Below are 14,299 nucleotides of genomic sequence, written 5' to 3' on the forward strand. Positions count from 1 at the left end.
CGTACGTTGGGTTCAGATTAAATTGAACAAAAAGGAAAAACGCGTGTGGATTATAACAGCTTTAGTTCATTTTAAGGTCTTACTAATATGGATCCAAAGATCAAATTTTAATAGCTCTGACAATAAATATGATGCACACTGGTAAAAAAAAAGTGAAAAAATAAAGATTCTCTCGTAGAAAATTAAATAACTAAGAGTACGTGTCATTCAATTTTTATTAGTTTCAGATAACTTATACACTCCTCTTCGTTCTCCACACAAAAACTTCAACATAAAGTTATCCAATAACACATTTAAAACGTATTGAATACATGAAAATTTAAAATGTTTTTCATTATTATACATTATATTGTTAGCATATTTTAGTTAAATCCTTCATTTAATTATGAAATCAAGAAATATTATAAGATAATTTTTTTCCATCATCGATAATGTGCCTACGTTAAGCAAGAATGTCGAATCATATTGGCATAAAATATAGAAAAAGAAATCAAAATATGAAACAGAAAACCATCTAAAGAAATTAATTGTGACGCCCAGCAATGTCAAAACAAAACTTTCAAACATGCGAACCCCATAATAACTTACTAGGTCAAAATGTGACCAATGATACCTAAAGTTCTTGCATTACGAAACTAATATATCCGGCAAAAATACCAAATGAATCAGCTTAAAATCCAATATCACTGACCATGCTTAGCCTTGCTATGTTGTTGGAGACCAGTTTCAGAATTGAAATTCCTGGATAAAACAATGAAAACCAATTAACAATTTACTCCTTTAAACAAAACTACAATTTCAAATTATTGCAAGGGTTAAGAGAACATACTTGTTGCAACTTTTGCAGAGGAATTGTCCACCAGACTTGGGAGTGTCCTTGCCATCACTGTTTGGAGTCTTTCCACCCTTCTTTGCTGGGTGAGGAGTTGCTGTATGGCCACCTTTCTTAGCATCTACATCAAAATTTAACGAACACTTTTTGTTTTATCAGAAATCCAGAATATGGAAAATGTACGACTAAAGAACAAACTATAATCCTAAGCAAAATTTCAATTGGGCAACTCAAAACACCAAACTATGCATTGCAAACACACTAGGAAGCATTTTATAAATAAACCAATTATCCAACAAATATCAATCAATATTATATATACAAGTCTCACCGGTCTTTTCAGGGGTAGCATTTTTTGCTTTCTTGTTAGAAATAGGAGTTTTTGTCGCGGATTCATTTTGCCTCTTCTTTCCTTGGTCCACCTTCAAATTAAAAAAAAAATATCATTTCGTGAACGAATTATTACAAGGACGCAAATTATACAAAGAATACAGAATATATGATTACCTTCTTGGGTGGGGTATCTTCCTCATCATCATCTTCATCACTTTCACCCTCCTCATCACTCTCGCCATCCTCCATCTAGAACAACCAATGGCATAATTGTTACAATGACAATATTGAAACCAACGAAATAAAAAAAGGACCATCTATTCATTCAAGGTGAATAATAATGTTTTACCTATATGTAAAAATACTCTCAAAAGGAGAACAAAACTAACATGATAGTGATTAATAGCAGTTCACGAAAAAATAACGGATTACAGAATGTGCATCCTATGATTATTTTAAACAATCCTAAATACCTCTTCATCTGAACTGTCAATTTCATCATCCTCATCAGATTCATCGTCTGAATCCTCTGTTTTCTTTGGTTCAACTACCTTTACTTGTTTTGATGCACCAGCCTGAGCATCAGGTTTTTTAGATTGAGAAACCTTTACTTCCTCAACTTTTACTTCAGTTTTTCCTAGAACAAGTATTATAAATTAATTAATTATCCATGTAACATTAATAAACAGAAAAATATTTGGCAGATTGAGAGGAAGAATATACCATTTTGTGCAACTGGCAATGGATGATCCTCATCACTACTATCGTCTGCACAAGTCAGACAAAATACAACAAATTTCAGCAGACAGTCCAATTCAAATGTTACATGCGATAAGTTTAAGTGACAGTTTGAACCTAACCTGAAAAATCATCCTCCTCAGTGATAGAAGGAAACAAATCATAAGTTAAGGAAAAATAAAAGATTGAGCAAAAATATACGGAAACTAAGGTTGCATGTTTAGATTCTATTAAATAGATACACGCATTCAAAGTTGTGTAAAACATTATGGGTAAAAAAGACCAGCAATTTCAAATATAATAATTTAGGAGCATAAAGGATATTCATCAGCGACAGGTGTCTTGTATCCACAAAAGTGGACACTGGCGTTCTTGGAAGTGTGGGAAAGCTCAAACTCCTTCTCAACAACCAAATCAAGAGCAATTTGAGGAAACTTCTCCTTGTTAAGGGTTCCCACAACAAATTTCTGTTCTCCAACTTTCAAATAAACAACCACAGGCTCACTGGATTTGTCCTTCTTGGACTCACCAAGAGCAACCTATAGAGAAAACCACAATAAACCGATCATAAGCCTTTTTCCAAACACATAACAAACGTAGAAAAACCGAACCAAGCAATCAGAACCCTAACCTGAGAAAGGTGTATGCAGACATCAGATTCCTTGTTGTCTACTTTAACAACCTCACCAACCTTAACCTCAGCACCTGAATAAAAAAAAAGGCTAACAAATAATCATACCACGGTCCAATCAAGAAACCCTAACACAAGCATTCTCACAAATTGCATAAAGTTCAACACAATAAAAGCTATAGAAACAGAAATATATGTACGCCGTATAAAGGGAAAAGCAACACTTAAAATCAGATTATTTTCAGCTAAAAATAACGAATGATAACTAGCATTCAGAAATCATTTCTAGTGAGGGAAATTATATGTGTGAAGAACAGAGTATGTTACCCCAAAACTCCATTGAATGAAGAGAGAGGAAGAATCGCAATAGGGTTTTAGGAGCAAAAGTGAGAGAGAAAGAGACGGAGCTGGGAGAGAATGACTACTTCTACTACCGAAAGAGAAAGAAGGTTCGAAGGGTTTTGTGACTATATATATGGCAAGGTTTTGAGTATACTAGGGTTTTTCTGATTTCTGATCGAATTTCAATCTTCTCTGGTTCTCCCCTCTCAATTAGTTTTTCTTTTTTTTTTTTGGTCAAGCAGTTTTTCTTGTTTCTTGTTTCTTTTTTGGTGCAGTTTTATTGGGCCTATTCTACGTTTGCGATAGTTTACAAATATGGCCATTTTGGGCCTACTATGTTATCTTAAAATGACCATCGGAGGTTAAAGGTTCTGCCTGCTTTACAGTCCAGACCAAGAAAAAAAAAAACACTTGATCAACAGAGAGTATAAATAAAAAGATTGTCAATTACCTAAACTCTAAATTGCTATGTGACTCGGAGAGAGCAATATGGTTCGGGACAGAATGCCAATGAATCCCAACGGTTAAGACAATTAACTCAATTGAAAGTTGAATGTTGAAATGCATAAGAAAGATTAGAGCAGAAGGTGGAGAGGATCAGGAGAAGAGGATAAGTAAACTAGAATTTTTCATATGGGAAGATATAAAAAACTAAAAACAACAAATTTTTATAAAAAATTAAAAGCAACAATTTTTTTCAACAACAGGAAGTGAATCCTAGTTGGATAATCAGCAGGGCAAGAACACTAGAGACAATTTACAAAAAAACTAGTAAAAAAACAGTAGACATAGAAAAATAGAAGCCAATAAAAAAGTGAATGTTGATGCTGTCTTTAGAAAGGTCAATGGAACATTTGCAAAAATTGAGGTGATCAAAGACAGTAAAAAAAGATTGTATTAGGATTTTCAAAAAAGATTCAAGCCAACTCAAGTACTGTGGCGGAAGCCCAAGCAATAAGGCAAGCATTAATCATAATGAACAATCTACAAATGGAAAAACTCTAATAGAATCAAACAACTTAAAGCTCATTCAAGTAATTAAATCCAAGATAACTATAGGAGAAGCATTGGCTATCATCCAAGATATTCAAATTCTAATGGAGAATTTACCTGAAAAAGGAATGACTTGGACTCCCAGAAAAAAAATCGTCTAGCTCATGCAGTGGCAAAGGTAACAAAATAAAAAACACTATGTTCGAGCTGGAGTATTCAACCATCTGCAGACATACAAAGTATCATTAGAAGTGAGGTTCAAATATGAAGTAAAAATTCGAAAGACCAATAGGAAAAATCAAAATAGGTAAAACGAAGAGGTTTGAACCAGGGTTTGCATGCAACCCAATGCGATGCGGTCACACAGGTAGATGTTCTAGGTTTTAGTGTCAACCGGATCTTTACGGTGGGGTTGAAATTGAAACCAGGGATATGAAAGGAGATGGTGTGCGGTAAGACGAGACAAACGAGGTATCAGCTACAGTCAAAGCAGCAACGACCTAAGGAAGTCGTGAATTGGGCGATGGATGACGTCGACAACGAGGTCTTGTCTGGTGCTAAGGAGGCAAGACGGTTTGGATGGCGGCCCAGAGACAAATAGTCTTCGGCGGCGTCACTAGCGCTCAGGGTTCAGATCACTGCGCCGAGTTGCCGAGGAGAGGAAACTGCAACGTAGCCTAGAATCCAACCTCTCTCTCTCGCACAAAGGGGTGGGGAGCATGGATTGGTTCCGGGTCGGTTAGGGGCATGGGTCCTTTGTTCTGGACTTGGGCTGAACTGTTGATCCGGGTCTTTGTCCAAAAAAAAATGGCATAATTTCTCCTTTCTCACTTAGAGGTCTCGGGTATAAGTCCTATCAGTTATAATCAATTGAGAAAATTTGCTAACTGTTACTGTAACTTATGGTAAGATAACATAGTGTTTTTGTTCTTTATAATGTTAACAATTAATTCATTTTCACCTCAAGGTTAAGATACGTACAAGAGTAAGGGTAAAATGTTATCAAAATATTATAATATTTAAATCGCTTAAACTTCTTTTTTTGGTACCAGATCACTTGACAAGCAGACAAATGTAAAGGTTGTGATAGTGAAATATTGAATTAATTTAATTTTTTTTTTGTCAAATTAGTTTAATGTTATTATGGGCAATTCCTATAAATTACGAAGAATTGAACTAATGATATAGATACAATCATAGAATAATTAAATTATTGATATAAGTGTTTTTGAAGTTTCGGTTAAATGAACCCTAAGGGTGTGTTTGGATAATGTATGATTAACACTGATATGTGGACACAGAAATGTATGTTTAATGTTTGGTTTGTGCCAAATTTCAATATTTGTATACACAAATAATAAAATGTTAGACATCGTATCCTAACATAACTAAGGACATTATGTCCTTTCTTAAAGATGGTACACAGAAAGGTTAAACACGGTGTCAACATAGACACTATTTATTTTTCTAAAAAATATTCCTGTTTTTTCATCCAAAATCACACAATTGCCGCTGATTAACCTTAAACATATTTCTTTCGTTTATACAGTGGCTGTGTGTGTAGATTTGCATTACTTCTGAACTGCATCAAAGGGAGACGACGAGGTGGCTTTCCTTCTTCCTCCATCGCACCGACAAGATTAGTCCGAGACTTGCAAGAACGAGCTTAATCCTCCATTCCTTTCCTTCCTCGTTATTCTGAATCCCTGAAGTAAAGGTTTGTCCTTATAACAACTCGAATTTTTTTGAAAATTAAATATTGAATTATTTATGATTTATTAAATTTGATAATTTTATTTAAAAAATTATTTTTTAAAAAATAATTAAATTAAATTATGATATTTTAAATTTAAAATCTATTAAGATTTTAAAATAATTTTGATTATGATAAAATATCTCAAAAAAAATTAAAAAATTATTATTATTGTTATTATTATTATTATTATTATTATTATTATTATTATGGCCGAAGCCTCTAAGAAACAAAAGAAAAGAAAATGAAATTATGCATGTATATACATATATTTTAAACATGCCACGTTTCCTTTATATATATAAACACCTAATCATAATTATCACAAAACACATTCTCTCTTTCTCTTGACCGAATCACTTTTGGATAGAAAAAAAAAAGAGAAGAACCGAGAGAGAAAGGAAATGTGAGAAACTATGGAACTTTCGAACTTTCGACTTCGATTTCTTGAGATTCGTAATTTCAATAAAAAATTTAATTCGATAAAAGTGTTCGTATCTTTTTTCTCTACATAATGGTGTTACTTTTGTTCGATAGAAATTGATGGTGATGTAACTTCTCTTCGCCTTGGGTTCAGCCAATTAGAATTTTAGAAGGTATAGGCAATTACTAACGTTTTCTTCCTCAACTACTCGATCAAAAAGTTTTTTCAAAATTTTTGTTGATTTTAATTTCGTATGGAGATAGGGGATTTCGTTTTAAAATTAACAGTTTTTAATTTAAGAATGCCTAAAAGCTTATTGAGTAATTGCAAATAATTTATACATGTTTTGTATGCCTAATTGATGAGAATTAGTTGTGTTGTGATTGTGAATGTTGATAAATTTAGTGTTGCTTGTTAAATTGAATTATAAATAGAGTTTGAATTGAAATTGTGATTGATGTTGAAATTTATGGTTGTGGAAGTGAAAGATAATTGATTATAGTGTTGGTATGATGGTGATTAAGTGTAGTGAAAGGTTGGTAAACTATCGAAAAATTATAAAAGTGAGGGAGTCCGTAAGGATGGTGAAGTCAAATTTTAAGGAGAGGTTCTGTCTGTATTTTTGTAAAACAAACAAAAAAATGATTTTGTTTTGAAAACTTGATATATATATATATATATATATATATATATATATATATATATATATTAAGAAATGATATTGTATTGGAAATTCTATTTATAAACTTATTTTGAGTAAATGATCCTATGTTAAAAAAGATCTGGTTGCATATTTACTCATATTGAGAAAAGGATTTTGTATTCAAAGTTTGCGTTATAAATTTATATTAAGAAGTGACTTGAGTTTTGAAACTGTTGGAAAGAGTTTGAAAAAATATCAGTTTGATGTATTAGTAATTATCGGTTTGATTCAATAGCAAAAGAATTGAAAGGGAGCTGAATTTTATTAAAATAGAAAGTGGCTTAGCTTAAAAGAAAGCGTTTTAATTACTGAAAATTATTTGCTATCTGAAAAGATTGAAAAATGGTTTGGTTGGAACTCTTGAAGGTTATTTAAATCATTATTCAAAAGAAAATTTGATTTAAGATTCATACTACTTGGTTTTCAATTTATCCAGTAAAACACTATGTTTTAAGTTTAAGCCATTAAGAAGGAATTCTTGTTTTAAGTTATAATTTGAGTTCGGTTTATTACGAAAAAGAGTTTTTATTAAATGTTAAAAATTTTGACTACTTAAAAACTAATCGATTTAAGGTTATGATAGATGAATGAATATGTGATTTTGGTGATACGGAAGTATGTGTAATTAAGCGGTGATGCGGAGGTACGTTTAATAATGTAGGTGATGCGGAGGTATATGTATGTAATTGGTGATGTGAATGCATAATAAAAAAAAAAAAGAGAATGGGCTTTGTGCCAAAGTGCTAATGCGGAAGTGCCCGTCTGGTTGATAGATTAAGATTGCTAATGCGGGAATGTCCGCCTAATTGATAGCATATTGTATGTTGAATGAGTCTTTGTGCCAAATTGTTAATGCGAAAGTGTCCGCCTAACTGATAGCTTAAAATTGCTAATGCGTGAATGTTCGCCTAATTGATAGCCTGTCTCTTATCGTGATGCCAAGATATCTTAATTAACATGGATTCGCCCATGATGATAGTTGTGCCTAATTGATACAGTAAAGAGACCATATTTAGGGTTCGCCCCGAGTAAGTTCGGGTTCCGGGTAGACAACCGACGCATGAGTTCATGGCTTGCTTAGGACAGACATGCATCATATTGTTTACGCATTTGCTTTTGGTTGTGTTTTGCTTGTTGTATTTTCTCTGTGATTATACTGGTTGTCTTATTCTGTCGTGCTTGTGTATTCAATTGGGTCTCTGGTGCTACTAATTTATGTATTAAAGTGATTAAGAATCAATGTTGTAAATGAGATTTGTTTTAAGTTCAGAAATTTTAAAGAAAGCAACTGATTGTCTAAAGCAAAATTAAAAAGTATTTTTCAGAGGCTTGATACAAGAATAGTTTTACTGAGTAAAGTCAATTATTCGTATTTTGTTAATTACTTTTACGGCATTCACTTTCTCTACTGAGAACATGCGAGGACGACGTTTTCACCCCCTACAGATTTTCCTTCAAGTAACAGGTTCAGGAATCCTTGGCGTGGAGCCGCGACTGAACATCAGAGCTTTATGTAAATATGTATACGTATTTTCTGTAGTTGGTTTAGTCTTAGACTTTTCCCTCACCATTTATTGTCTTTGATTTTTAGAGGGTAGGACTTGTATTAGAGAGTCTTGAAATAAGTCTATGTATATATTGCTATATGAGTAAATTTATTTTTGTGATTAAGAGATTTAAAGTAAATACTTTTCATTTTTTTGTTAAAAATTTTTATTTATATTCTCGAAAACTCAATATTAAATAAAGATAGTATAAAATAAAAAGATTTAGAGATAAATACCGCTCAAACTTTTAGTACGATCATGAGGTACTAAAAATTAGAGTGTTACAGTCCCTTTTTTTCTGCTTCTCCTTAGATGCGATTTTGTAGCTGTGTTAATCTTGTGCTAGAAGCAATTTTGTAGCTGTGTTAATCTTGTGCTAAGATGAAATGCATCATTTTTTCTGCTTCACCCTAAGTTAAAAATCTATGTTCGATCTTCCTATAGTTAAAGCAATTGGTGTTATTCCTTTCAATAAGATGAAATGCATCATTTATGTATACCTTGTTTAAATGTTATTGTGTTGAGATGCTACTGTTCTGTCCCCTTTTTATAATTGGCACTCTATATATATATATATATATATATATATATATATATATATATATATATATATATATATAGAAAATCATCATTAACAATGGAAAGATACATGTATACATAGATAATTAAAATCATATATACAGAAAATAATAAAAGGGTCTTCCAATTTTGAATGTAGTCTTCACCAATAAATATATATGGTTTAATTTTTCAACCATAACTTATGAGTACACTGGAACAAATCTTGAAGTGCTATAAAATTTATTACCTGATTAATATATAGTAAATAAACCAATGGAATAGTTCCCAATATGAAAATACACCAGGTTTTTTTTTTATTATTATGATTATTATTTCATGGTTAGATCTTAGTAGCTGCACAAAAGCATCTTAATAGCTTTGTTAGGTATTCAACAAGGGAAAGTATGAGGAGCCAATGAAATATTTATACAATATATACAATGGAGGTTTATGGAGTATTAGAGATATAATCATTAGTGTTACATTTTCCCATCAGTTGAAGTTTTTGGAATGAGTGGTATCATGACATGGTATTAAAGCGCTAGATCCGAAAGGTCAAGAGTTTAAACTAATTTTTCGAGAAGATGTTTATTATCCCTTGTACTCGGATGGTTATTCTAAATAGTATAGGGGATGTTCATTTCATAACTCAATAGCCATTGTACACATTGTACAAATAGTCCATTGTCTCCCTAGCGGGATCCATTCAACAATAGTCAATCTTTCTTTTCTATGTATTTTCACTCATCATATTGTTTCTATTTTTTTTTAGAGATAAACACAAATAATATTCATGGAGTTCTGCATATCGAAATTCTGCCTTTGGACTTTGGTCATGTAAATTTAAACCAATCTATTATTTGTCATTTTTAGGTATCGATGGACAGATCTGAACTGATTATTTTGGTGCTTCAATATTATTGCATCATGAGACAACAATTTGACATATTGATGCTTAATATTTTAATTTGTAAATACTTATACTTAAGAATAAAAAAAAAAAAAAGAGGTCAGCCTTTGAGACTTCAAATAATAACCACAAATCCACTTAGGAGAAAAGCATTATTTTAGTATTAACTATTTTGTCCTTCACCATTGTAAGTACTTTCTCATCCGTAGGTAATTACCTACAGTTCAAAATTTTTAGCTCTATATAGAGAGGCACGCGATATCATGTGCAATAGTGGGCTTAAGGTTTCCGTGCACCTCGTAACTACTAAGAATTTTTCAAGAAGAAACACTCTTTTGCTAAGAATGTAACATAGCGGTGTTTTGGTCTCCTTAAAAAGAGATTGACAATTTTACAGAATCCTTCTTTCTATTCAATCCTATTATGATTTCTCAAGTATTTTTACTGTTAGGATAGAATTGAGTGTAGAAGATAAGGGTAGAAAGAAAGAACAGAATAATTGAACAGAGGAAGAAATTATCGATGTGATAATTACCCCACTGACAGAGTAATATTATAAATTTAAATGAAAGAATAACAATAATAATTGACTTTCGAGAGGTCAATTCTCTCCCTCTAGATTTTCACTCCACTTATTTCTTGCCTACTAGCTTCTCCAGCCTTCCTATTTATAATATCTAATCCTATAACTACTGTCCTAAAGATGTGGAGTTTCAAATTTTAAAATTCAGTTTGCTATTTTTTCTCCTCTCCTTTTATAAGCATATTTAAAAGGAGTTAAATCCCTATTATCTCTCTAGTTTGTTGCAATAAATCCCCCCTCCATGAAGAGCCACCTTGTCCTCAAGGTGGAAAGAGAAAAATGTTGTCTGTAATGTTGCTGTTGACTCCCAAGTGTTCTCGAAATCTGGCAGTTCTTTCCATTTGATAAGGACCTCAAGATCTCCCTGATTATTGTAGCGGCTGTCAATGGCTTGTTCAGGTTTGACCAGCAATTCTCCTTCTTCAGTGAGTGCTTCGGGTAATGGTTGAGGATGTAAAGAAGGTCCAACACTTTTCTTCAATTGGGAAATATGAAAAACAGGGTGTATTCTTGCGGTGTCAGGAAATTTCAGCCTGTAGGCCACTGCCCCAATCCTTTCTAGCACCTCAAAAGGACCATAAAACCTTGCACCCAACTTCTGATTTGATCTGGTTGCCAAGGACTTCATCCTATATGGCTGAGGTTTGAGATACACAAAGTTTCCTACTTCAAAAGACACATAACGTCTTTTTTTGTCTGCACTTTGTCTCATTCTGTTCTGAGCCCTATTAAGCTGAAATTGAATTTCATCCAGCATCTGATTTTGTTCCTCTAATAAGACCCTTACTTCCTCCACTGAAGATTCCATCCCTCCTCGTAATAAAGCTGGAGGTTCCGTGCCATATAAAGCTCGAAAAGGTGTCATCCGAATAGAGCCATGGTATGAGGTATTATACCAAAACTCTGCCCAAAAAAGCCAAGCTGACCATTGTTTAAGTTTAGCACCAGTTAAGCATCGCATGTAGGTTTCCAAGCATTTATTCACCGCCTCAGTTTGGCCATCAGTCTGTGGGTGATAGGCCGAGGACATCTTCAAGGTAGTACCGGCCGATTTAAAAACTTCAGTCCAGAAAGCACTCATGAATATTTTGTCTCGATCGGAGACAATTGAAGATGGAAAACCATGGAGGCGTGCCACTTCCTTAATGAACAAAACAGCAACATCCTTTGCCGTAAAGGGATGTGAAAGTGGGAAGAAATGAGCATATTTAGTCATGCGATCCACCACCACAAATATCGTATCCATCCCTTTGGCTTTGGGTAATCCCCCTATGAAATCCATTGAGATGTCAACCCATACATTGGAAGGAATCGGCAGTGGTTGTAGGAGACCGGCAGGTTGCAAGGTAGAATGTTTGTTTTGCTGACAAATTTCACAGCTTTTAATAAAGTTCATCAATGCTGCCTTCATACCCTCCCAGTAAAGGATAGCAGAAATCCTCTTGTAAGTTCTAAAGAAGCCCGAATGGCCTCCCAGCTTGGAGCTATGAAATTCCATCAGAATTTTTGGAATCCATTTAAAAGTTTTTGCAAGCACTAATCTCCCTTTATATTTGAGTTTTCCATTCATTAATGCAAAATCGGGTGTAGTTTCTTCCCCCACCAACAACTTCTGCATAATCCCATTTAATTTCTCATCAGCCAATACTCTACTGCCATGGAAAAAGACAGGGAGGAGAAATGAAATTTCCTAGAAAGGGCATCAGCCACCCTGTTTTCTGTCCCTGCCTTATATTTAATGTCAAAATTGTATCCCAGTAACTTGGATAACCATTTCTGCTGGCTTTCTTCTGCTACTCGCTGATCTAATAAAAACTTCAAGGACTTTTGATCAGTAAAAACCGTGAACTGCTATCCCATGAGATAGTGTTTCCACTTTTGAACAGCTAGAACAATTGCCATCAACTCTCTTTCGTAGACAAATTTCTGTTTGGCTGTTTCCGAGAGTTTTTGGCTCATAAAAGCAATTGGCCGACCCTCCTGCATCAAGACAGCATCCACTCCCTTTCCGGATGCATCGGTTTCCAGCTGGAATGGTTTAGAAAAGCATGGAACGGCTAAAATTGGAACTGAAATCATAGCTGTTTTGAGCATTTGAAAAGCAGATTCAGCATCCTTACCCCAATTAAAAGAGTCATTTTTGAGAAGTTGGGTGAGAGGAGCAGCAATAGTACCATACCCCTTTACAAAAGGCCGATAATATCCGCTTAAGCCCAAGAAACCCCTCAAGTTGCGAATATCTTTTGGTGGAGGCCAGTCAAGCATATCTCTGAGTTTCTTAGGATCAGCCGCCACCCCTTCAACAGAAATAACATGGCCAAGGTACTCAATACTTGTTGCTTCAAAACAGCACTTCTTTTTATTTACCAATAAACTGTGCTGTCTTAGTACCTCAAAAATATTCTACAAATGACCTATGTGGCTAATGAGATCCTTGTTATAAATAAGGATGTCATCGAAGAAAACTAGAGCAAATTTTCTGAGAAACAGACGAAGTACAGTGTTCATGAGAACTTGAAAAGTGGATGGAGCGTTTGTGAGGCCAAAAGGCATGACAAGGAATTCGTAATGGCCGTCGTGGGTGCGAAAAGCTGTCTTATGAATATCCTCCTCCTTCATTCGAATTTGATGATATTCGGATTTGAGATCCAAATTGAAAAACACTGTGGCACCATCGAGCTCATCCAATAGCTCCTCTATAATAGGAATAGAAAATTTGTCCAGCACCGTGATCTTATTGAGGACCCTATAGTCGACGCAAAACCTCCATCCACCATCCTTTTTCTTTACCAGAATTACCAGGCTCGAGAAGGGACTTTTGCTGGGCCGAATAATCTCAATCTGCAGCATTTCATCAATTATTTTTTCCATTTCTGTCTTCTGATAATGTGGATATCTGTAAGGTCTAATGTTTGGAATCTCTGCACTGTCTTTTAATACTATAGCATGATCGTGAGTTCTTTGTGGAGGAAGACCATATGGGGACTGAAAGACATCCTCAAATTGCTGCAAAATTGCCAAAGTTGCTGACAAAATAGATAGTTGGGCTTCTGTAGAATCGACAATAAACACAGGGGTTACGAGAAAGCCCTCTTCATTATTTCTCAGGGCATTTAAAGTCACTTTTGCACTAGCTCGACTTCTCCCTAAAGAGGGATCACCATGCAAAGTCACCTTCTTCCCATTCAACATCCAGCTCAAGGAGAAGGTGTTATAATCCCCTTCAAATTTGCCCAAACTAGCAATCCACCCCACACCCAAAACTACTTCAGAACGTCCAAATTCCATCACCAAGAAATCCTCCACAATAGAAATTCCCTGTACCAATATTTCTACTTTTCACAGCCACCTAACCATGCTCTATTGCTCCATTTCCAACCTCAATTCGGAAAGGAGGCAGGTGTACCAATGGCAAACCCAGTATGGAGACGAGAAAAGATGAAATAAAATTTGCCTCAGCCCCTCGGTCAACCAACACGACCACCTCAACACCATTTATAGTAGCTCGTACCTTCAAAGTTTGGTGTGATGTAAGTCCCCAATAACTTAGAGAAGAGAGATGAAGAGAAAGACTGTTAATGGTTACTACAGGTTCTTCTGAGGCCAAATCTTCGCAACAATCCTCGGGTTGTTCATCCTCCTCCCCCAAGAGAATGATTTGTTGATGTCTGAACTTGCATGCGTGGCCAGGATTCCACTTGTCCCTGCATCAGAAACAGAGACCTTTATGCTGTCTGTCACTCCATTCCTCATTTGAAATCTATCATGATGAAGGCTTTGTTATATTAGTGGTGGAAGGGGACGAGGAAGCATTGGATTCTGTTTTACTATGTGGGATGGATGTGGGCTGTTTAGTTATTGAAGGTGATTGTGAAGTGGGCTGAGCCCAATTATTGGATCTGGCACCGCTCCAGCCCAAACGGTTAGTATTTTCATTTCGTCTTCCTCC

At 34.6% G+C, this 14,299-nt stretch overlaps 1 protein-coding gene across 1 annotated transcript; it reads right to left on the reverse strand.

Annotated features, from left to right (window-relative positions):
- Positions 1-465: 465 nt before the first annotated feature.
- LOC130943598 (histone deacetylase HDT1-like) lies at positions 466-3,064 on the reverse strand. The gene is made up of 10 exons (XM_057871539.1): positions 2,862-3,064; positions 2,535-2,608; positions 2,228-2,442; positions 2,026-2,045; positions 1,889-1,933; positions 1,639-1,802; positions 1,340-1,414; positions 1,164-1,254; positions 830-953; positions 466-741 (listed from the first exon to the last, which is right to left on the reverse strand). Exons 1-10 carry the CDS (start codon positions 2,872-2,874, stop codon positions 684-686), a joined length of 879 nt encoding a protein of 292 aa, XP_057727522.1. The 5' UTR covers positions 2,875-3,064; the 3' UTR covers positions 466-683.
- Positions 3,065-14,299: the final 11,235 nt, after the last annotated feature.

This window comes from Arachis stenosperma, chromosome 8, assembly GCF_014773155.1.
Source record: "Arachis stenosperma cultivar V10309 chromosome 8, arast.V10309.gnm1.PFL2, whole genome shotgun sequence".
In the NCBI taxonomy this organism is placed as follows: domain Eukaryota; kingdom Viridiplantae; phylum Streptophyta; class Magnoliopsida; order Fabales; family Fabaceae; genus Arachis; species Arachis stenosperma.